General features: G+C 45.8%; 1 protein-coding gene across 2 annotated transcripts; it reads right to left on the bottom strand.

Annotated features, from left to right (window-relative positions):
* Positions 1-1,003: 1,003 nt before the first annotated feature.
* arhgap32a (Rho GTPase activating protein 32a) lies at positions 1,004-24,573 on the bottom strand. Of its 2 annotated transcripts, XM_058080342.1 has the most exons (23): positions 24,245-24,573; positions 17,298-17,415; positions 16,486-16,582; positions 15,344-15,435; positions 15,036-15,120; positions 10,546-10,632; positions 10,345-10,482; positions 10,037-10,129; positions 9,812-9,934; positions 9,303-9,380; positions 8,934-9,015; positions 8,695-8,844; positions 7,509-7,611; positions 7,190-7,334; positions 6,680-6,762; positions 6,374-6,481; positions 6,151-6,296; positions 5,876-6,089; positions 5,011-5,159; positions 4,854-4,928; positions 4,382-4,765; positions 4,155-4,274; positions 1,004-3,998 (listed from the first exon to the last, which is right to left on the bottom strand). In XM_058080342.1, the coding sequence occupies exons 2-23, from the start codon at positions 17,384-17,386 to the stop codon at positions 2,014-2,016; spliced, it is 4,626 nt and encodes a 1,541-aa protein (XP_057936325.1). In that variant the 5' UTR covers positions 17,387-17,415; positions 24,245-24,573; the 3' UTR covers positions 1,004-2,013. The 2 variants fall into 2 exon arrangements, with proteins under 2 accessions (XP_057936325.1, XP_057936326.1); XM_058080343.1 differs by lacking the exons at positions 15,036-15,120; positions 15,344-15,435; positions 16,486-16,582; positions 17,298-17,415; positions 24,245-24,573 and adding an exon at positions 12,448-12,500 and having other exon boundaries at positions 1,005-3,998.
* Between the last annotated feature and the right edge of the window lie 252 nt (positions 24,574-24,825).

Genomic DNA, 24,825 nt, shown 5'->3' with positions numbered 1-24,825 from the left:
CTTAAGACTCTATCCAAGCTGCCAGGTATGATGAGCAAATATTACAGACACATCTCCACGTGATGCATTTCTAGTGATCATTTATGATCTAATTAGAACTGTCAATCTATGATTTTAAAGGCAATTCTTGCCTTTATATCATCCATCGTGTAGTTGCACCAAATGATGACTATTGAATATTCTTCCTAATAGTTTATGGAGTATCAATGTGTGCTTTAAATTATCTTAATAAAATACACATACATTTTGGAGATGACCATAAAGTATACCACTAGGTATCCTCCGACTGTACCTGTGAACCATAATATACTATTTTTAAAAAGATATGTATGTAAAAATATTAGCTTGTCTTCAGCTTGAATGCAAATGAGCTGTTGTATCCACTTTTTACATATACAGTAATCCCTCGTTTATCACACTTCAGACACCATCATGGTCAATACATTTATATTTGAACTTGAATTCCTTGTTTACAAATGGAATATTGTTGTAGTTGTAGAAAAACTTGTTATGACTGACCTAGATTAAAAAAAAACTCTAGATTTGAAGTATCAACCCTATAGTCACCATTAGATTAGAATATAGTACTTAGATGAGAATATAGTAGTTATGTATATTACAATAGTTATATTAGTAGTAATAATAGTTTAACATTATCAGAGCCTTCCAGATAGGAAATAACACCCCTATAGTCACCTTTACACTCCTTTAGCCAATAGAACGGACCGCCATCTGACATTGTCCGGTTCAGCCTGCGGTGGCTCATCAACGTGACATAACGATGACGTAATCACTTACATAATCAGGAGAGGGACACAACACAAATGTTATCAACACTAGCATAGCTACTGTGCTAGCTACAGCACTGACATTTCACTCGCATGTTTATACTTACAGCTCCCGTGTCTGCAGCCGACGGCGGAGTCATTAGCAGACCTCCAGGCTTTATTTTAAGATGTGTAGCGAAGCCATGCTGTCCTCCACAAAGTGGCGGCTGACTACGTGGGGCGAGTCGAGGTGTACCAGCTTGATAAGGACGTCCTTCCTTCATGACAGACTCCAGGCACACGTATGGATTACTCTCTATTACATATTAAAAAGTCTACTTTTCACCATAGAAGGCCTTTCTATGTAAAAATGAATACTGTCTGTTGAAATAACACCCAACCTAGGAGGCAGGGAAACATATAAATAAACAAGCTGACCAAAAGGAGAATAATATTAATATTTATTCTCTGTAAGACGACCACTAAATGAATGTACGGTTACAACTTAAAGAGTAAAAGATTATAATCATATCTGTCAAACACCACATTGCTCCCTAAAAAGAAGAAATGACTTTTTTTTTGACAAAACAACATCAGCGTACAAAATATACTCTTCTCACAGGGCGAGCTGCGTAAGGAAAATATAAAAGTACTTTTAACGCAAATCATTTGATTGCATTTTAAAATGTGTACTGAAAGCGAAGTCAGCCATTCCAACTATGAGGTTGATTCCCGTTTCACTCCTTAAAAAGTGCTTTTTTTTTTTTTTTACTTTTCAAAACAATTCCCAGCCAGCAAGCAGATTCACACAGAAAAATATAAAGTGTTTATACTGTATCAGGAATATTCATCATTAAGACTCGGTCAAAAGTGCGTTCAGACTGCAATGAAAAGCGGGGAAGAAGTACGTTAGAAGTACAGTACAGTACATTGGCCACTTGCTAGCAGTCATACAAAACATACAGTACTACAGCATCTCAATCTGACTTTAGTCCAGTCACATTCTTTAGCATACTTTAACATCAACAATAATAAAAGTCTACCTTGTCTTCCCTTGTGATTTTTCTAGATTCCATAAAAACGAAAGAATCATTCGTGAAGGCGACACGACCGACGGCAACTTTTAGCAGCTCCTGAAGGTTACAATAAAGACTTTGAGTGAAACAGTCTGATGGTCTGGCAGAGGATAAAGTGCTCTTGTCCTTTGGCCCCGGGGTGGATACACTTGAAAATAAACCACTGGTGGTCACTCGTGGACTCCAGCTTGTGTTCGGACTGGAGAGTGATAAAAAGCTTCCTGAGCCAGAGCCTTGGACAGCAGTCCGTGTCCGTGGGAAGCCACGCCGTCCTGGCCCGGCCAAAATCCTGACCCGGCTTTACTGGCTCTTGTGGGTTTAGGCCTGGGAGCGGCGTAGTGCCCCCCCGGCATGTGGTCATATTGTGTGGGCCTGGCTTTAGTGCTCTGAGTCCTTCTGTTGAGCTGAGTGGAAAAGGATCCAGCGTGCTCAGCATCCGGCGGCGATTTGGCATAATGGTGGCGACTCTCTCTGGTGCTCTGCGAGCGCTCGGGCCTCCTGAGGAGGTCACCTCTCATCGATGCCCGGTAGCCGCCGCCGCCGCCGGGCATCTCTACCCGGTCTGCCTTGTGGCCTCGTTTCGGGCCACTGTCGCCCCGCTTGGTCGGGTTAGCGTGGCTCCTCTCGGGAAATGAGGGGATTTTGCGAAGCGGCGCCTGCTGCACGGTGCCGTCTTTGACGACGCGACGGGCCGGGCCAGGTTTTGCTGACTGTCGAGCGATTTCATGCTCCGTCAGGTGGGACCCTTGCGATATGGATTTTGCAGCTGCTTGGTTTTCCCTTCTGTCTGAGGAGAGCATCCCGTTTCCAGGATCCGACTTACTCCTGATGTGCTTTATCTCCCGTCCCATCGAGTCAGTCGGCGAGACGGGGCTGTTGTAGGGAGATTGTGGCGAGCACAGGTTTTTACGCCCACTTTCATTCTCGTGCTTCTGACAAGAAAATCTTTCTGAGTCCATGTAGACCGCCTTGTCTTGGGGGTGGCCAAGGCGAGGAGAGTAGTGGTAGAAGTCGGACGACGTTCTTTCCTTCGTGGAACGCGCCCTGCAAGGCTGACTGTTGCGTTGGAAGGGATCCGCGGGATAACGCAGGTCCGAGTATGGGTTATTATGGAGGACCTGCACGTCCTCGAACTGAAGCAGCCTCTGATAGGGCACGCCCTGTCCAGAATGAAACATGGTGTCAGTAGGCGTGAGGTCACTGGTGGGGAAGTCATGGCGACTAATCTGCGGGGCGTGGAAGGAGCGAGCCCTCCTGATGGCAGGGTGCAGGGCGAGTCCATCATCCGACCTCTGCCAGGGGCTTTGTTGTCGCTGTCTGGCACCCAGAAGGTGCTCACCTCGCTGGTAGCGTCTGTACTGAGGTGACAAGGGGTGTCTTAAGCCCGAAGAGCTGTAGCGGTTCTCTGAGGACTGCCTGTACATGAGGTGATGGGGCAAAGCCATGGCTCGAGGATACTGCAGTATTCTTCCAGGTTGAGGATGCTGACGGTTGAGGTTGTGATAGACGTCGTCATGCTGGACTTGGGCTCTGTAGTTGTAACGAAGGGGTGACGCAGACTGGAACGGACGTGGAAGGACTTCATCGATAGAGGCAGGCATGGAGGTCTCGGCCAGAATGGCGCGGAAATTGAAAACATCAATGGTGTCCGCGTTGGCATATATGGGGGAGGTCAGGGGGCTGTGGATGGAGCAGAGGGGCTCAGTAGGCGTTGAGACGCCAACACTGTGGTAGGTGGGTTCCTCCGGTGTGACGTCCCCTGGTCTGGAGCCCCTCCTGCCCGCACTGCCCTCGTCCAGGCTCCCTGACCCGAGCGGGCTGACATTAGGAGTGAAGTTAGACGAGCTGTCCGGTCCTTCAACAAGCGGCATCGGCTGCGAGTAGACGTGAGCGGGCAGGAATTGGACCGGATTCGGGTTCTCCTCCAGCATCCACTTCTGCGGGTAGACGTTGAGCTCTAGGGCAGAGGGCCGGGGGGGTCGGTCCTGGGCTTCCTGTCTTTGGAGAGGGTGAGCCCGGTGACTTCTTGATCTCTGGGAGCCGCGGCTGGCCTTGTGGGCCGACTCGGCCAGAGCCAAAGCCAACTTGCGTGCAGCACTCGTCGGGGAAGGGTGAGGAGGGAGAATAGACACTGAACTCATAAGTCTATCTGTTCCTGGGGGGGGATAAGACAAACAACGCTACAGTATGACAGGACAAACAAAGCTATGGTAAGACGTGATGGGACAAGACACAAAAGCTTTCATAAGAATCTACAGAATGGACTAACTAGGAAGAAGAAGTGATGGCTTTAAAGATGGCTGGCACCAACCTGGATCAGGCAAGTTCTGTGTGGACTCCGTTGGTGCTGATGCTTGGCTCGCTGCGCTGCAATGTCGGTGTGGAGCTCTGGAATCGTGCCCATCCGCCATAGGCCCATCAGACACCCCTACTGTGGGGGGAGAGAAAAGGGTCAAGGGGGGCTGAAGCAGACGATAAAGCCTGATGAGCTGAACAGCTTCCCCGGCAAGAGAGGCTCACAGGTTACCTTCTGGTTACCTTTTCTAAGAGTGGGGCTAAACTCTGGAGAGAGAGGGCTGCTGATGTTGTTTGGAGAGGTGATAGCATCCGATTCACTGGAGTACCCGGCGCTCTTCCTCAATTTCTGTCCTTCCTTGTTGCGTTGCGGTTGAGGAGTCGGGGAGGCCAGGCTGAACTTGAAGGACATGGGGTCAAAGTCCAGGGTGGAGATGCCAGCAGCTGGAGGATAGAGGTCAATGTCCTCCTCTTGGTTTGGGGGTGAAACCGAAGTGGGGATACCGTCTGCAACGTGCTGACTGAAGGGAAGTTGTCTTTGGCTCCTGATCAAGTCTTCTCGAGTCGATGCAGACACGGCCTCACCAGCGGAACGAGGGCCGAGGTGCTGGTAGTTTGGAGGTTCTCCTGGGGGTGCAAAACCACATCATTAAAACCTCTTTGCAGAATAAGACCATGTCCACAAAGCCAGGTAAAAAAACAAATGCATGATGACCTTCCAGGGCGTGCAAGGAGGTGAGAGATTCTTCACTCTTAGCAGAGCGCAATGTACCGCTGTCACCTCTGCCACCTGGCAGCATGAAAAGAAGAATGGATCTGTCAACAACAGACAGTAGCATCCAAAATGGAGGCTGTGGAGGCGCTGACCCGACCTGGCAGCGCGATGCTCTTGATCTCGTTGGGCTCACTGGGATGTCGCTTCAGCTTACGCTTGGACACAGAGTTGGACTTGCCCAAGTGGAAGAAGGAAAGCCAGTTCCCCACAGGAGACCTCTTGGCCTTGGAGGGAGCCCGTTTGGCACTGAAACCCAAGACGATGCATTTGCCATAAAAGTTGAAAACAACAATCAGGTCTCAAATGCCAGTCTCATATCAATGCCAGCCCGGCATGAAGCATTGAATGCTTCGTCTTTATGTGCCCTGCTGGCTGGCCGCCTCTAGCCCAAAGTCAGCTGGGATAGGCTCCAGCTTACCTGTGACCCTAATGAGGACAAGCAGCATATTGGTAGTATTGGAGTGTTCGGCATCCATCATGCGCTTTAAAATGTTGGTTGCACTACCAGAATACACTACACTACATTTTAAACTTCACAACTTTTGTCATAACTTTGCAATATTAGTATATCGTTGTATTAGTTGTTACAAAAGTTGCAGAGTTTATTGCAAACTCCATTATAATGAGGTGAAAATGTATTACATGGTCACATAGTTCACCATTATTATGCTTATATTATTATTATGCTTTGCATAAAGAGGTGGATAAATGCCTGTGACACTAGAACTCCTAGAAGCTTTACAGCTTTTATATGTTGCCAAATTTGTGGAAATATTAGTGTGCCACCAACTTACACACTAAATGTCATGAAATCACCAATTATCTGATGTACTCTGCTTTAAGTATAACATTATCGTTAGAAGAATGATGAATATTGCATTAGCATCAGCATTAGTACTTTTACAAAGACTGCAATTAAGACAGTGAAAACAACACACAAACGAGACCGTCCTTGAACGCACCTCTCCAGTGGGAGCTCAATGACTGTATGGAACTTGCCCAGCAGTGCTCCGGGTCCCTCCCCCACCTCGATGTAGTCGCTGTGGCTGAGGCAGGGGGTGGTGGTGGGTGAGCTCAGCTGGGCCTGGCTGCGTGCTTGGGCCTCCTCCAGGGACAGTAACTTTGTGGATGGGGAGCAGACCAGCAGAGACTTGGGTCTGGATAAGGTGCTGTTACCTTGGAGACAAACAAAGTGTTAGCACCCCCTGCTGGGCGCTGTGCTTCTGCCCTGACTCACCAGTGCTTTCCCGTATGATGGCGTTGAGTTTGGAGCTGAAGAGAGCCTCTGTGTTGTTGAGGATGAACTCGACCACGACAGACTGGATGCGCACCTCCATGAAGGCCGCCGTTCCACTGAAACATGCCGATTCGATTTGTTTGGACCTGAAAGACAGAACCAATCAGACAGTCCAGCGGTGCTGATGGCTTTGATTGACGCTTGGCTGCCTGCCGTCTGTCACCTGAGCAGATTTGGTGCCCAGACGATGGCCAGATTTTTCGTGTGCATGTTGGTGACCGAGCTAAATGTGGCCAGGCGGGATAGGTGTCTCATGAGGTACTCCAGCGTCCTGTGCACAAACAGTCAGAACCAATCAGAACCTACACCACAGGAAAGTACGACAAAAAACATCAGATTTGTGTTTGTGTCATGATAGCAATACTACAGTTTGTACAGTAATACTTGGGTTTCCATTTCCTCACACTGGCTGAGAACAGCCACTTCCATTTCATGCCAACAGGGTGCAACACTGAGCCATCGAGCTGACCTATAATGTGGAGGAGGCAGCTGCTGGATGACGTTGTGGATTTTAACCAGCCTCTCTTCATCCGTGGCAGCAGACACAGCCTCCTGCAAGGATAAAGCAACCGGGGCTGGGAGGCATATCATTGATATCCCTCCCCCTCCCTCTCATATATACTGGATATGTACATACGTGTGTGTGTGCGTATCACATTTTATGAAAAACAAAACCCAGCAAATAGTTTTTTTTTTATTTCTGTAAAATTTGGTTGTAGAAATATTTTATAATAATAATAATTTTAATAGTCATAATTACACCAAAAAAAGTATATTAACTTTATATTACACAAAATGTCAAAGTGGACCATTTCAGTATGTGGCCCTCAATGGTCTTTAGATTCAGAGCAGACATTTGTATTTGCTGACACCCCCGCCGCTCCTAGAAAGCGCCACACAACGCATCGACACCATTTTCCAGCAGGAGCAATTTGGCTCAAGAGCACTAAAACAATCATTGTGGCCCACTTTCACTCACTGAGAATTTGTCGTACAGCTGGTAGGTGAGCAGGGGGTTGGGCAGCTCTCGGAAGTACAGCTTACAAAGGGAGCCCACAGAATGGATGTCCTGTCTAAAGACGTCTCGGCTTAGGTCGGGAATCTGCTCCGAGTCAAACTCGTGTCTAAAATGGAGACACAGAAAGAATAAGAATGATGCGACAATGGTCAGGCAGGTGAGCCCCCCCCCGGACTATGAAATTGGGGCCCATCGGTTGGATCAACAGACCAACCTTGCTCGACTGCACCTCGTCGAGGAATTGTGTTAAGAGAGATACTCCACACTAACGAAAACCAACCTGAGTTTCTGGATGTTGGACGAGATCCCTGACAGCCTGTAGATTCCATCCACAACGCCACGTTTTTCGATGAACTCAGCACAGCTCTGAACGACTTGGGGTACTGTAGGAGAGGTGAGGACAGACAACCAAAAGATGACGAGCGGTTTTCAGCGTCGGTTACACGTTGATGGATTGCTCCTCACGCTAGAAGGTGCATGAAATAACAAGACACCAGTCGTCATCAGCTAGAACGTCTCTAATTCCACTCAAATCCTGTTAAATGGATGAGTCTGGCTGGCTGGTCATATTTGTTGCTGTTTTTCTTCTCTTGCTATCAATAAATCCCCTAGAGAGGATTAAAAAGAGACAGTGAATTGATCCGACTAACACGTGCAGGCTAATGCTGCTATGGGGTTTATTTAGCCAACATTCACTGTTGGGTCTTATAGGATGGGATCATATCTAAGAACAAGGTTACAAACAGTGACCACACCCACTCACACAGTACTATGCGGTACATGAATCCTGATACAATATTATATTGTGTAATTGTAACTAGATATCGTACACACAAAGTACTCTCAACTGGTGGGTGGCAGGTGTTTCCCCCGTTAAGGTGGCGGCAGTGTGCTGTAGTGCTGTTTGAAAGCAGCTTTTATCGGAGCTGTGGTCCATTTGAGTTGAACAGGAAATAGTCATAGGCATCTTCAGCTTGCTTTAAAACGTGTTTTTTAAGTGAATACGATTGGCCAAGAACACTCTCTACCAACATGGGACAAAAGGCCAGGGGGCCACCAACACGCAGACAAGCCGACACAAATGGAGCATACAATTCAACTGCAGCACAGGGACAGTGGGGGTGTTACAATACTGCTTTAGAAACTACTTAAACCTTGATTGTCTATTTAGCTGCTTAGCTTCTGTTGCTGGTGAACAACGGCATTTGAAGAGACAGCCTTTTGGAGCTGAGTGTAATCTAATCATTACAACGGTCACTTTTATTGTAAATGTTGATCAGCATCGAGATAGCTGGGAGGGTTTGGAGAGGCAGGAGTGAGTGTGTGTGTATGTTAAAAATATGGACGTATCAACATGACTTCTGCAAAAAGCAAGGTTCCACCTGGAGAAGACACACTTGGATAAAAAAGGTTGCTGACCTCGCTGAGATACTGCTAAATAAGTCATTCTGCACTGCTAGTTTCACCTTCATGTTCCGAGTTGTGGAGGTGTTCACCCAGATCGCAGCCGAACACACGCTCCCTGAGGATCCCACGCTGGCGTAGCTTCTGTGGTGGCGGTCTGGACTTCATGAAGGACCTCAGGAAGGTAACCAGCTTGCCGTGCTTCTTACACACTGACGAGTACGACACAGACGCTACAATTCACTTATTCTGCCATCCCAGGAGAAAGTGGTAAATGGACCATGCAAACAGGAAGCAGTACCTGGCTTAGACACCGAGCTCTGAACGCTGGGAGGGATCTTGTCGTTTATCAGCTCGACACAGTCACATGGGAAGAAACCAACCTGAGAACAGACACAGACGGACATGCTGGTATTTGTAGGCTTGATGGAGCAGACGTTGTGGAGTTGTTAGGCCATTATGGCTCTGAGTGTGTGTGTGTGTGTGTGTGTGTGTGTGTGTAAAGTGAAATAGGTCAGCGAGCATGAGGATACGGAGGTGCTTCAGGCAGCAAATGTTTATATCCCACTGCAAATATCAAACTAAAAACATGTTCTCCCAACCCATTCATCAGCATGATGTTGGATGGCTCAACACAGGCATTACTAATCAAAAATAGAAGGTGCGTTACCTGAAAGCCGTGTTTGCCTCTCCACCAGCCAGTGTCCTCTTTGGGAGGCATATCGATGACAGACACAATGTCCCCCACCTGGCACAGGAATACCACACTTCATCAGTTACGCTATATTTTAGGCAAAAACATCCACCAACCACAAAGGGCCAAAATGCAAAAAAAAGATGACTGTAAATGATGTTTATACGCAGTAAATAAAGGCACTTTAATGTCGTGTAGCGTGTACAAGGTTACGCGTTAAAGTGACATTTTAATGCATGCACACACAGTTCAATTCCACATGTGAAAACTGTAAATACCTCATGGTATTCATATTTGTAGATTTTTTTATTTTTTTATTTCCTGCTTGAGGCCAATAGAAAAATCAAGTATTCTGCTTATGTATTGTCTTTGATGGAAAAAAGAATGTTAAAGGATAGCATAATGCAATCCATGTTAAGTTGAAATAAAATGATAATGTCACACACGTTAATACAGAGTAATGTTTTGTCTGTGAGCGACGATACCTCAAAGGTCAACTCGTCGGTGGCCTGAGCTGTGTAGCGTTTAGTCACATGGGCGGCAGCGATCGCAGGGACGTTGATGGAAGCCTCCTCAGATACCAGAAGATGGTTTCCCTTGTTGTCGATCTACAAACACAAGCGTTTACTCGAAACCATTCCCCAGTTAGACAAAAGTAGAATCCTGCTTTCGGGTGGAAAGTCACGTTGACAAAGGAGAGGCGATGCTACCTCCATCCATGTTAAAACTGGACCGCAGTTGATCTTGTTGTCAGCGATGGCAGAGAAGCGGGTCAGGTAGGTGGCCAACATCTTGGTTACTGACTGAAAACAAATACTATTAGACACATCATTAGGTACATCTATCCATTTTATTTGGCACCGTCAGGCGGTGGTATATTTCCAATATTTTGCCCTCCTGATGAAGGCAAATAACATCAGAAATGTAAAATAAAGGCAGATTTGTTGCTGCAGCTTCAGTAGATCTCGATGTATGACCATTCACAATGGCGGTGCTAAGAAGTGCAGCTCCACTGTACCTCAGCTGTGTCCTTCACTGGCTCGTATTTTGGCAGCTCGGTCAGTTGCGAGTAGCGGCGGTCATAGATGCACAAGTGGAGATGTTTGTCCAGCACACGGAAGTCCTCGTAGGATCTCTTCACCAGCCAGTTCCGAGCCTGTGTGAGAAGAGAAAGTGTGAAACCGGCTGGAGGACAAAAGGACTCGTAACAGTGAGATACCTGGCAGGTGATCTGGACAAGAAAGAGTAGTTCTTTGGAGTCTTGGCCCGCCTTTGGTCCTTCGCTCTGCCCCTCTGCAAAGGCCAACTGAGAAAGCAGAGCAGTGGGGTGATATTAGTGGAGCTTGGTTTCTAAATAATTGATGAGACTGATACAGCATCCTCTCTGGATGTGACCTGAAGAAGGAGGAAAGATTACGACTCTAGTAAAAAACATTCAGAGATCTGCAGAAACACAGCACTAAATAAATGTAGACAATGCCAGCCTTATGGATAGTCCTCTATTCATCAATGGTGCAGTATGTATTATATGCAGTAGAATTATTCATTATCATGATGCCGTATAAGCTGCAATAGATGAGCGCTTTGAGGCGTGTTCTAGCTTGGATTCATTTTGCATGCTGCTCAAACCCAAAGTCCTCTCTAGCGAGGTTCTACATGGTCCCAGAAATAGGGGGGGCTTGGGAATACATTGGCAGATGTTAGTGTGGAAGGAGTCAAGGGAACTTCTTGTTATTTATAACGGTTTGCAGCACATTACACAACACATTGCGACCCACTTACTGCTTTCATGAGGTAAAGGGGACCAAGGCGATGGAGAAGGCTGGAATCATGGAGATGTATGTAGATGGGAGTTTGTGGGGGTTTTAAAAATGAAAATATACAATACAGTACGGAAAAATACCCTACTATGTCATGTTGAAAAAGGCAAACAACTAAATCAGTTGCTGAGTTTTGTGATTAAGTCGTATTTTAGTCAATGAGAAAATATGAAAGACATGAAAAAAATTACAAATAATCCAACACTGGATGTCAAAAAGGGAAACAAAGTCTGCTGGGATAGGCTCCAGCATACCCCTGTGACCCTACTGAGGTTAAGTGGCATAGACAATGGGAGGGATGGATAAACAGGTTGATCCATTTTACTACTTTGTAAAATAAAATGTAGTTTAGTCCCTTGTAGGAAATCTAATAATGTGATCTTCCGCTGTGCTGTATGTTATTGTTGCCACCATATTGGATGTGGCAAGCATCAGAGTGGACAAAATGCCTCATTCATGTGCTGCAAACCAAATCCCAGGGCATAACATTTCACAGATAATTTATAACTTTTTGAGAGCATAATTAGCTGACGGTGGAGAAAACACTGTACACAATTCCTTCGTATGTCTTTGGGGGGGCAGGAAAGTAAAAAAATGCAGAAATAGCAGCAGTCGGACGGTAGTTTGCTTACACAAAATGTTGTTTACAGCCACACTGAGAAGCTAGTTGCTGATGCTGTATCCATTAGTTTCACAACACAACAGCATATGTGTTCATTCCACTACAGGAGATGTATGATGTTACTCACAGCTGTATCGGTTGATATCGACCAAAAAGCCAATGGGGCTATAATGTATAATGTATAGATAATAATGTATATATAATATAAATACAATGAGAATGACACTTTTATATAATTGGCATCTTTACAGCATATAATATATAATATTAATATGTCAACAAACATTAACCGTAGAATGGAATCGAATCCTATCGTTTGTACGCTCCATGGAATCGTTCTGATTTTGAAACATACCATTTTTTAATCGTATTGTAACATGTGTATCTAGATTTGAATTGAATCATCTAACAAAGACGTACATCCGTAGCCAAGACCAAGTCATCCAAATGTCCCAGATCCACACTACCTGCCTATGCTTTATTCCCCACCAACACAATGCACGAAGGAAGTGGTAAACAACTGATTAATCGGTGCATTCAGCCACATTTGCTACAAGAGTCACAAAGAAATGAAGGAAACTAGGACATCCGAGCTCAAACTTTTAAAGCCACATACACAATTGTCATCACAAAGGCTGGCTCACAAAGCATGCAGCAGACCAACACACGTGCGCATTACCTGGCACCAAGCGTCCTGTCCTGGACCTCCACCATGCTCCAAAAAGCACAATGTCTAAATTGAATGATGCACCTCTCTGGCTGGGTCGACAATGGACAACGTATGAGGTGAGGATGCTTCCCACTGTGTCTTACCCCCTTTTTTTCAATCCCCTCTCCTCCGTGCTGCCTCCAACATCCCCTCCCCCCTCCTCCCTTTCCCGTCTTGCTCATCCCTGCCTCCCCTCCTCTCAACGGCGGTCCTTTCTCTGGCCACAAAAGGCGGCTTGGCAGCAAATGGGCTCGACGGGAACACAGTAGCTCATCTCGAGCAAAGCTGCAAAAACAGCTGAACGGACCGGGGGCCATGCAAAGCATCGCCGCTCGATGGCATTCAAGGCTGGGCAGGAGATTGGAGATGATCTGGAGCGGGATCACGCAGTCTGCCCTTGCTGTCCTTGTGCGCTTTGGTGATTAGGATACACGAGACCTGAGCCGAGGGTCCCCCTCCCCCTCACGCTGCAGTCTGGCACCAGAGACATCACGCTGTTGTTTGCAGTGTTGCGTTTGCACTGCACGCTGGCATATTGACAGTAAGCGAGGAGCTGCAGCCTCATCTCCACTCCTCCAGTTAGAGCATTTGTACTTTCCACTTCTATGGCGGCATCGAGTTTGCAGGAACACGACTGCTGCCCTCTGCTGGCAAAGAAGAGAAACTTCAAGGAAGTTATCCAACCGCTTAATAGACGCTTGCACACTTGACTGAGCAGCCACGTCTGCCTCACCACCTCTTGTTATGCTACTCCAGCAACTCCGCACCACAGCACCTCCCCTACAGAGGAGGTGCTACCTTGACTGACACCTCCACATCTAGCATCCATACTACTTGGGTCTGCGTCCTAATTCAGAGACTGCGTCCTTCAGAGGAGACTTTACGTGGCTTCCTGTGTCCACACTTGTTATAGAACAGCGACGCCTTCAGGGGCGTTCCTGCTGACGTCACATGCTTCCACCTCAGCTGACCCTTGCATCACAATGCTCAGCTGAAGCAGCCTTGAATAGACGCGGGCTTTTGTGTGGCGTTATAACGTAATCATCCTTCCATGCATCCTGCGGGTGATGCAACCGCTTAACTGGGACAGTTTTAGAAAGCTCCCCCTGCTAACATTAAGAGAAGAGCAGCGGCTCTGAGGTGAATGCAAATACCAGCCTCAGAGAACACATCATCAGCATGCAAATAGGGTGTGGGACCAGTGTGGGATTTAAATGTACGTCACAGAGCCCTAAGGCTCTGCTGAGACTGCAAGGATTCTTTTAAAAGCTCTGAGGTCAAAAAGTTTTGGATGGTTTATTTCAAAATGTTTTACAGCAAGGGCCACATCATGAAGAATAAAAGGATGCAAGGGCCATTTTGATGTGTAAGTCTTTTCCATGCCCATGAGCTACACTATTGGCATCGCTTGAGCTAAGTCGCAGAATCCATGCTCTAGCTTGGATTTTGGAATTGAACCTTTTCACAACACGGAGGCAATAATAGCGTTTATGTTCATAGTTCAATCTGTGTAATGTAAACTCATACAACAGTAGTGTCCAATTAATAAGTAGATTAAGAGATTATAAATAAGAAGACTAATACACGGTGGGAGTGGGTAAAAAATAGGCCCCATGGAGTCAGAAAAAATGTTATTTCTGGGCTTGAAAGTTCTTTCACATATAAATATACTAAACAGACCAAAAATGTAAAAAAAATGCATGAAAGTGCCTCTATGAAAGAACCACAGCTCCCCAGTGCCGACAGCACTCATGCAGCCCCAGACCTTTGCGCTACTATCGCCACCCTTGATTGGAGGAAGGACACAATGACCTTGCTTCTCACTTGTGTTGTCATTAGAAGAACTTTGGTTGTGTGTTGACCCTCGGTGGACAGTGTACTTGTACTGTAATACAAGCTGTGGTTCCAAAAGTATGGTATGCATTCCCTCAGGGGTACATCATGGCATCAACTGCCATTGGGGTGATGGGGATTCACCCAAAAATGAGGCTTTATTGATGGTTGTATGTATTTTTGTATTTCAGATACTATTAAGAAGGGGTAGTGGTTCTTTTAGAGTTGGGACACCATGGAAAGATTCCAGAGTTGGGACACCATGGAAAGATTCCAGTCAGATAATGGATACTTCATACTCAACAAGCAGGATCAAAACTAGCAAACTGCGGTCAATGCTGCTACAGCTTTTTCTGAAATGGTGCATTCAGGTGCATCACATAACTCCTCGAAAGGGAAGGATGCCGACTTCAGAGTGGGGAAAAAAAGATATGTAGGATAACTTATCTATCAGTAGTGCTCATGTCAAACTTTATCCTAATGTCACCATGCCAATACAAATTTTTCACCCCAATTTACTATGAAAAGGAATGATTGAATTGTGTTCAATATTTGAAGTGAATAGACATAATGTTTCTGTGTGCAGGAGTGTGCAGGAGTGTGCAGGAGTAGGGGGTACACAGCTTCAGGTCAAATGTCTGAAGGGAACCACTGCTCTACAGTATATCAGTATAGTATATAAGTTTCATCTCTATAGTACCGTTACTGTACAGTGAGGGGCTCACCTCAACGTTCCCAAAGTCAACAGTTTCATAGTGGAAATGGGCGCACTCTTCCAGGCGGGGGAAGTGACCTCTGGGGAACGTCAGCCTAAAAGCAGGAAAAGTACAACAGTATCACCTCACTGCTACGATGCTGAGGTGGAAGGGGAAGAAAAGCGACAAGGAAGAAAGAAAGAGTGACGGGGGTGGGTGTCTGGTGGGGCGGGGCGGAGCGTGCCTAAGACTATTACGCCAATCATTTTATAGCTCTTCGTCTCACTGGCCTGGATAACAGACCTGGTTTACAGCCCATAATAGCAGGGAGCACCTACTTCTTCATGTTCTTGACCTTCATGCTCGCCGTGCTGGGGCAGGACCGCAGTAGGTGCTCGGCCGGGCGCTCTGTGACGTCATCGCTCCTGACCTGTCAAACAACGGCAGCATGCAGGTAGACTCAACACTCATGTTGACCACCAATAAACAGTTCAACAAATACAATATTTGGCCTTTTTCTGAGTGGGTGTGCAGCCTACACAGCTACGTATATTATAGCAGCGCTTCCCATACATCCATTTAAATGTGGAGGCCCGCCATGAGTACATTTGGACTGCCACAGATAGATTTGGCTAGTTAGAATGATTTATTCTGGTGTTAAACCATGCCAAAGTTTCAGATCATGAGGTTTGCACATTTAGAAGTGAGCTCTAGAAGAATTTGTGGATGGCTCTAAACACTCGGTTTGAAAAGGCGGGGTAAAACCGTTCCTTTGTGATGTCACAGAAGGGCGGACTTTCTTATAGTGTATGGTTCATGGCTAGGTAGCACTTTAGGTGTGTGACCTCATCACAGCAGAGTGGGCGTGCCCGGAGGTGGGCCATGGGTGGAATAAATTAAAACAGACTGTTTTTGCAGGAAGCACAAATCTAAGGAAATCCAGCTGGAATAGGTGCAGATTCTGGAAAAGTTTTCTTGCGGGTTATTCTGTGTAGCTGCTCTATAGGAGACCACAACTCGATACAAAGGGTGGAAAAATGATCATAATAGGTCCCCTTTAAGTTATACAATATATTCAATAAAATGGAAGCTACCTAGTTAACTCGCTAGCATGCTAATGGTTAAAGCCTTGGCTGTCTTGTGTCCATGCAGTGATTCCAGTAATGTGTGTGGATATCTTGTTTTGCCGTAATAGACAATAGACTGAGCTCAGGATATTTACGTTTAACTGAAAAAAATATTCTTTGAATGCCAGAATAGTTGCCGATTAATTAGTTAATCGCTTCATCATCATAGCTTGTTCCTGAATGCAAGATCTCCCTTTCATGAGACATCTACGACATCCAAAACACTCTCACACAGCATCAGCATCATCATCATCATCATGTGGCCTTCTGTTCATCCAAATCACATGCTGGTGACATTCTGGATCTGGCTTCTCTATCTTTCGTAGCCTTGATACGTGTACGTGTGTGTATACCCGCATGTCCTGTGGTTGCCACTCGTCTGCAGGACTGCTGCTGGTAGCTTGAGGTACAACATCGTCTTTGTTCAGCTGACTGAATGGTGCCACGTCTCTGCAGGACAACAAAGATGCACATGAAGAATTTAGAAATGAAGAAAGAAATCTTTTTATTAGCGCGCCTGAAGGGACGTTCAGCAAGGACAGTTATACGAAAACTACTTAACCAGCTTTATTTATGGAATACCATATTTTCCAGACTATAGTTTTCCCTGATATTTATCTCCTATCAAGCTTGATATAGTTTTACCCGTCAACCCTGTGCTGGCAACATGAAACTGCAACGCTAAAGCATACAGCTGAGGGACACGGAGGAACATGTTATCAGACATAGGATCATGAACATGTGGAAAAGACAGGAAGTGCGTGTGCTGAGCATAGCAAAGCTCACCTATTGAGACAGCTCATAAAGGCAGCCCCCCCACAAAAGCCTGACTCACAACGTGACTCGGTCTTCCAGGAGAAAGAGGGTGAGGTCGTGAATGCGCTCAACTTTTATGAGCAACAAAAAGATGTGGCAGGGAACGCCCCTCGGCTTTGTCACAGTTACTCCGGCTGATGAGATCAGTCACACGAGAACACTGACACACACCGCTTCGGCAACGTGCAGTCTCATTAATGGCCAAGGAATAAGAGGTATGGCAATAGAGGCATTGCATTGAAATGATGATGCATGCATAAATACGTGCACGTCTTGGTGTCCACTGCAATAAAGCGTGAGGAATCGGACTCAGTAGTCATGAGTGGCAGACAGAAATAGATCATCTCACCCCTCAAGGACGTGACCATGTCCTGCCTCCCCCTGGGGTCCTGAGGTAGCATTCTCAATCACCGCGGCAACCACGCAGCCAGCCTCCATGATGCTGTTGTTCTGCCACCACACGCAGCCTGAAACGTGAGTGGGGGGGGAGCAGAAAGAGGAGGATGTGAGAAAAAGATGCATGGAGCCCGCCTGACGTGAGCCTGCTTAGCGTGGCGTTGATACATGGTAGTGTGTGTGATGCCGTGGCACGATGCTGCCAGCTTGGGTGATGCAAACCAGGCTCCATAGTCAGAATGGGGAGGGACTGTTTTAACCAGCAAACCAGGACTTGGAGTACTACAAGTATTCTAAAATTCTATTATTCAGTTCATGAAGTCCGATTACGGTACTGTGCAAAGGTTTTATTTAGTCCACCACTTTGTTGTTTTAAATGAATAATTGAACAAGTGCACTGAGTAAAAAGCTCTACAGGGAGGGTGTGTTTACTTTAATATACTTTAATACTAATGAGCTGCGTTTGTCTCCGAGAAGCACCATAGTGCACCTTATCCATCTTTACATGACACCGTTACGCTGCACTTGTCTGATGTAATACGATGTCATATATCACAATATACAAGGCAACATTAGGGGGAGGGAAAGGAAACACTAGCACCACTAGCATAGCTATGTGAGCCAAAGTGCTAACATTCCACGATATGTACACAAATAGCTCACCTCTCCTTTCTTTTTGTACACGTAGTTTTAATCGTGCTGGAAGTTGAATGAACCAAAAGAAAATGAAAAATATAGAAATTGCTATTTTATTCTGTTATTTTGAAATTAAAGATATATTATTGAACAACTCATGTCCAATGTACCGGTAGTTCTAGTACTCTGAAAGAGCCATCAAATCTAATCTAACAGTAAATCGTACTTTTGTACTAATATGTCAGTACTAATAATATGTAAGAAGAGGAGGCTCAATGTTTGACAGTCAGCAATGTTTTCTGTTCATGTTATGCTGGTTATGGAAAACAGTTCATAAATAACTAAAACTTGTCAATCATCATAAAAAGCCTCTTATGCAGCCCACTACCACAGCTTCAAACAATCCAAAACTAAAATTCACCAAAACTAAATTTGACATTTTAATTACTATAAAAACATGTGCCGGGGTGGCACGGCGGTCTGGTGGTTAGTGCGCAGACCTCACAGCTAGGAGACCAGGGTTCGGTCCCCGCCCTCGGCCATCTCTGTGTGGAGTTTGCATGTTCTCCCCGTGCATGTGTGGGTTTTCTCCGGGTACTCCGGTTTCCTCCCACATTCCAAAAACATGCTAGGTTAATTGGCGACTCCAAATTGTCCATAGGTATGAATGTGAGTGTGAATGGTTGTTTGTCTATATGTGATTGGCTGGCGACCAGTCCAGGGTGTACCCCGCCTCTCGCCCGAAGACAGCTGGGATAGGCTCCAGCACCCCCCGCGACCCTCGTGAGGAAAAAGCGGTAGAAAATGAATGAATGAAAAACATGTGCCAAATTGAATTCCATCCATCTTCTATGGTGCTTATCCTCATTAGGGGTGCAGGTATGCTTGAGCCTACTATCCTACAACCATTCACACCATTTTTGGGATGCGGGATGAAAGGAGTACTTGGAGAAAAGCCACGCATGGGGAGAACATGCAAACTCCACATATAGATGCCCAAGCGGAGAATCGACTCTCGACCGTGCGGCTGCCAAATTGAATTGGGTGTATGCCTTGGTGGCTTTGATTATTCTGATAGAAATCTTTTAACTTTTTTAAGATAATAAATTTGTCCCTCTTTTGGTGCCCATAAACAGGCTCTTGGGGCCCAAACGATGGTTATGACATACTGTAATAGGGGATTTGTATTTGACTGGCTAGTAAGTGCTACTATCATTTCTATATACCCGACCTGTCAGCTAAAGCTGACATCCTCTCCATTCTGTATTTACAGCAAACAAACATAAGGAACCCATTAACAGAGTGAAACCTGACTCCCTTATGTTCCTCTATACAAGCTTCCCATGTAATGAGAGCTTAGCGACAAAACAATAAGTAGGGCCACTAAGGGCACAAAAAACACTTAAGGGTTCATTAAATTCAAGAAAGCCACCAATTTTGCCGGAATTAACTCTTCTCCAATCAAAAAACACTAGGAGTAGACCTCGGTCGTTAGTACAACTTTCCCACCGGGCTGGCCCTTTGGCCCGGAGCCTGGCTGGCTGGCTGTTGACAGATTGCCACAAAGCCCACTGACTCAGCAGAATGTAAGCGGGTGGTCTGCTATGTGCTCTCCTGTATGTATGGACTACTTCCTCTCCAACATGCACTGGAACCAAAACGCTCCATGCACACTGGCTCACATTAAGGCACCCTAACCCTAAACCTAACCCTAACCCTGCATGCACACCAGCTCACATTCAGGCATTAATGTTGTCCAGGTGTTTAGAAGGAGTCCTCCTTTTCATCAACACATTTATAATAGATAGAAGTGAAATGTAGTAGCCACAACTTTAGCTACATTTGCACACAATGCTTACATCAGGGGTGTCCAAAGTGCGGCCCGCGGGCCAGGCTAGGTAACAGCTGTTTTATTATTGGCCCATAGCACATTCTAAAAATAATAATTTAACAAGAAAACAAAAAAAGCAAAAGTCACTAAGTAATTTTACAAGAATAAATATTGAAAATATTGAAATATTATACGCTATATGAAAAATAGCACAAATGGTGAAAACGTGCTTCATTACAAAATCCCACAGTGGCCTTGCCTCCTTTCATTTTTCCCAATGTGGCCTTTCCTTGCTGGAAAAAGTCTTTTTTTTTTTTTAATATTAGCTAGATCAACTATCCCTACCAGGTAATACCCAAAGATCCTAATTCTATTTAGCGTTGCCAGCATTCGTATTACGGCCCTGTCAGTGGGAAATGGTCCAAAGGTCAATCAGGCGATTGTTTACCAGAGTAGCACAACAACGTTTTTACAGATTTTGGAACACAGTGCACACATGAATTCAATTAGATAAAAGACAACGGAAAAGCGCAGAATAGGACATGATAATGGCAAAAAACATACAATTAAATGTACACAAGTGCAATGTACACAGTTTTCACCCAATGTACACAATCCGGGCCTGCTGGTGAGCATGCTGAGCATGCTGAGCATGCTGAGCTAGAGTTATCCCCTTATTTTTAAATGTGGACAGGGTGGACAGGTACCGTTCCGCCAGTCCAGACCTGAAAGGAATACTTTCTAAGACTTTATAGGCATGTTTAGACCTTTCAGACGTCTGACAAAAACAGAGACATCTGATGGTGGGTTGGCGGGGGAGAGCTAGGACAAGCCTTCTCCATCTGGGCTGTTTATGGAACCTGCATTGGCTGCCCGCACGTTTGTAAGCATAAACACAGATGATAAACCAGATTAGCCACAAATACTTCAACAACAAGGAGTTTGCTGAAATGTAACACACGCCTTATTTAAATTGTTTTCCTCTGAAATGTACTCAACTCCTGCTTCCATGCTAGTGTTGCACTGAGCATTGAGCTCCATGGGGTGTCCAAATGTTTCCACACAACAGTAAATGACCTGCGTGTTGGCCTCCATAGGTTGTCTTTCCAAATACTTAATATTTACTCTGTGTCTGAATACAGTTGAAGTCATCAGTGTAGGATTGGAACAACACGTAAATGTTGCCTTCATGGGCTCACAGTGAAGGTTGGGATTAAATTGTCATCCAGGCTGAGAGTCCGGCCTGTTGATGAAATAGTTATCGCCCTGTTGTCCACAATTTAATCAGGCTACACTTAATCGCCCTGCTCTCTGGCCCAGAGTGACGCTAAGGCGGTCCGCGCTCGGATTGAGGCGTGACACAGACGCTGTGTTAGATGACATCAATTTAATCCGGCAGATTTGGAGAAGATTATGGGATCATATGACCTCCACTTCCTCCTTGTGGTAGGAGTATAGTGACTCGGCAGCAATACATGAGGTCGTGTTTGAATACGGCTGATGAGGAGGGAAGGGCGAGGGCAGAGGAGGGGGCGGTGCTTAGCTGTGATGACATCACCTTGGACGGATTGGAGTGAGTCAAAGCTTTCGGTCAAAAGGTCTCTCCGAGGCTTGCTTTGTCCCCCCTTTTGCCACCTCATCCTCAGTCTGGAGGGGCATCGAATCATCGTGGACGAGAGGGGTTGCCGTGGCAACCGTCAGTCTCTCTTCCACCGCCTCTCCAGCTGGTGTTGACTGCATTCCACAGCTCAAAGCGAGTGCCGGTTGTTGATCATGCAGGCTTCCTCGCTCTCTCCAGTGGGTGGAGTTATTTTGGATGGTGCACACAGTGTGGTGAATATTCAGCACAGTATGTACATTAATGGCACTTTCAGTAGACTGCACACAATATCCATCATGTTTGTTCTTTCAAACCGGATCATATGTCAATTTCATATGTCGTGTCTTCCAACAATGGAGGCAAAAATAAAGTGCACTACTTGGCTGCAACCAGTAGGGGAGCTGAAGAAGGACAAGAGCTATGGATGTTTCACCCATGCAATCCTCATCACAACAGTAGCATGGAAACAGGCGTTCAGAACATTCACAATTTCCGAGTTAGGATTCTTTATTTATAAATTTCCTGAAGAAAACCTGTTTACAACCTTATAGTTTTTTTTAAAGATTCTTAAAGCCCTCTACACATAAAATAACACCCCTACAGTCACACTTACACTCATATTACCCAATATAGTAGACACAAAATGATAAAATAAGCCATTTAAGTCATAAATAAGTTGTGCTTTTGTATGTTGCTATAAATGTGTTCTGGTGGTTTTAGAGCTGTGAGGGGGCGGCAGACTGAAATGTTCAGAGTTGCGTTCCATCTTGGCATGAGTTACGGCCGCAGGAGTAGCTTGTGTTAGGGATTAGTGTGCCTGCTGTGAGATCATTCAAACATTCAATAAAAGCCAGTTATATCCCCCAATCCAGTCCGGTGCTTGTGTGTCTCATTGAACATTACGGTGACATCGGCCAGTGTAAAATACTGTATCACTATCATCATCTTTGTCTTTGTAGCATTACAGAGTGTGCATACAGGGGGGGTGCTGATGGTCTTTTCCCACCACAAGTGGCTCCACCCAATTTTTTTTAAACACTGGAGGTCCCACAAAGCACATTAGATGTTATCGATTATGTAGAAAACCTAATGCTAAAATGCTAAAGCTACTTAGCATTGAGATACATCTTGAAGCAATGTTTTTTCTTCCTATAAAGTTGGATTCACAGCTAGCGGCACCGATAAACCTTCTAAGCACTTGGGAGTGTGACCAACCGCAGCCGAGTGGGCATGCCTGGAGGCGGGCCGTGGGTGGAATACATTAAAACAGACCGTTTTTAAGGGAAGCATGAAATCCAAAGTGTGCTGGATAAGAGTCCACAACTCAATGCCAAGGATGGAAAAATGAGCATAGTCGATCCCCTTTAATATCGAACTTTAAATATTTTGCAAATTAACAGCAAAAATGCGCAAAGACGTGCGTTTTTACTAATAATAGGCTTTTTCACCTACATCACAAAGCTGAGATGTAGATTTTCTTTGTGGCCCGTGCATCCTTTCATTTGTCACTATGTGTCCCTGGTCTACAAAGTACTACGGCACCCCAGAAGGCACATTCACCTGGCAAACTCAGATGATGAACTCAATGTTAAACAAACTGCCTGTGAACATTCTCACAGTAGCTAGTTTTGCCAATCAATGGCAACTAGCGTGAACTCGACTAGAGATGTCCTATCTAGTTGACCGGTGTGTGTCCCACCTGGTCTTGGAGCATGAAGCCTACTTGGATGAGAGGCGATCCATTCAATGCCTCGAGTTACACGAACTAGCCCGTGTGCCCACATCATTCCACGGACTCTGTGGCCAATCAAAGAGACCCACACGTCAGTGACTCAGTCTAGTCGCGTTATTGTCTTTTACTACAACACATGGCCGTTAGCCTGCCCCCAGCTTCTACATGGGCGTCACCATTCCCCAGCTCCGATGCCCCTCTATATGACATCATAACCGCTTGACCGCATTTTTAATCAAGTATGGCTGCCAATGAAGGTTGCAAGCGCCAGTGCTTTGATGATGAAGATGAAGATGAGAAATACCATTCAAGCGTCTGTCAGTCTGGCCCTGTCCTATCCTCCTAACGGCTTATGGAATAAATTAAAATAGAGCATTTTGGCAGAAAAAACAAATAAAAGGAAATACATCTGGAATAGGTGCAGATTCTGGAAGATCTAAAAAGTTTTCTGTGCGCGTTATTGTGTGTAGCTGCTCTTTCGGAGACCACAACTCGATACAAAGGGTGGAAAAATGAGCACAATAGGTCCCCTTTAACATTTTGGGTTGAACAGTTGAACTGGATTTAATTTTTTCATGTTTCATTTTTCCTACGATTTCTGCTGTTTTGAATGGATTAACGATGAAAACTGGTCTCCACTGTACGCAATGCTTACACAGGCTACTGATTACATCGTAGTATTCGTAAAGCAGGCTTTCTTATTTTACTGGAAAGTCTCTTGAAACAATGATGTTTATGACATCATGTTGCAAGAGGGCTGGCCCCACTAGTACGCCCTCCACCAACCCACCAGGACAGTGCTGTCCTACTTTCATCTCTATGGTTACTTGATTTCTTTATTTGTATCATAACTTTATACAGGAAACGGATTTGCATTCAAACGGTCTTTGGTGCACATTACACACTGGCCAGCTCAGTAGGCTCCAACTGGTAGTTACTGGATCTGTAAACTGGGGGAAGTTCCCTGCAGGTGGACTCTGACCTCCCCCCCCCCACACACACACACACAGGTTGTGCACTGCAGCAGTGTGTAAAACCACATGTATGTGTGTGTGTTATGATGGACGCTCTCCACGCAACGCAGCCAAGCAGCCTTCCTACCTGCTGCGGGTGTCCTCTGCCGGTCTAAGCCAGCAGCTCCTCTGGATCCCCGAACATGTCGCAGACATGGCACCGCACCCGCATCCGATTAGCCCACTGGTCGCTGAGGTAGACGTCCGAGATTGTGAAGAAAAATACATAAAACGACAAGTAAAATGCAGCGCAGGGTGTCTACCTCCTCTCTGCACTGGTGCACTCTCGCTAGCCTCGGGAGCGCGCACGACACCGCCTCCGTGCTCGCGCCAGGGATGGATGATGCTAGCGGCACAGGTGTCTCCCACACGCCGATTTACCACGGAGGAGGAAAGGCGTGGGATTGTGCGTGGGGGTGGGGGCTTGTTTCGTAATGGTAGCTGAGAAGGAGCCCCCTCATCTGGCACGGGAGCGTGCTTGGTTACATAAGCACTATGAGTCGGTGGGAGGCAGCACCCCTCCGAAAGATAACTAATAATTCCATTCATTCTTGACCAAAAGGCTTAGAAAACACCATAACTAAAAATGTGATTTTAACTAGTTTGCAGGTACAGCGACGATTCTACTTCCGGGTCGCGTGACAGGTTCTTGTCACACCTGCTGCCCCG

This window comes from Doryrhamphus excisus, chromosome 8 (genome assembly GCF_030265055.1).
Source record: "Doryrhamphus excisus isolate RoL2022-K1 chromosome 8, RoL_Dexc_1.0, whole genome shotgun sequence".
Lineage (NCBI taxonomy): Eukaryota > Metazoa > Chordata > Actinopteri > Syngnathiformes > Syngnathidae > Doryrhamphus > Doryrhamphus excisus.
This window is presented reverse-complemented; position numbering and strand designations above follow the sequence as displayed.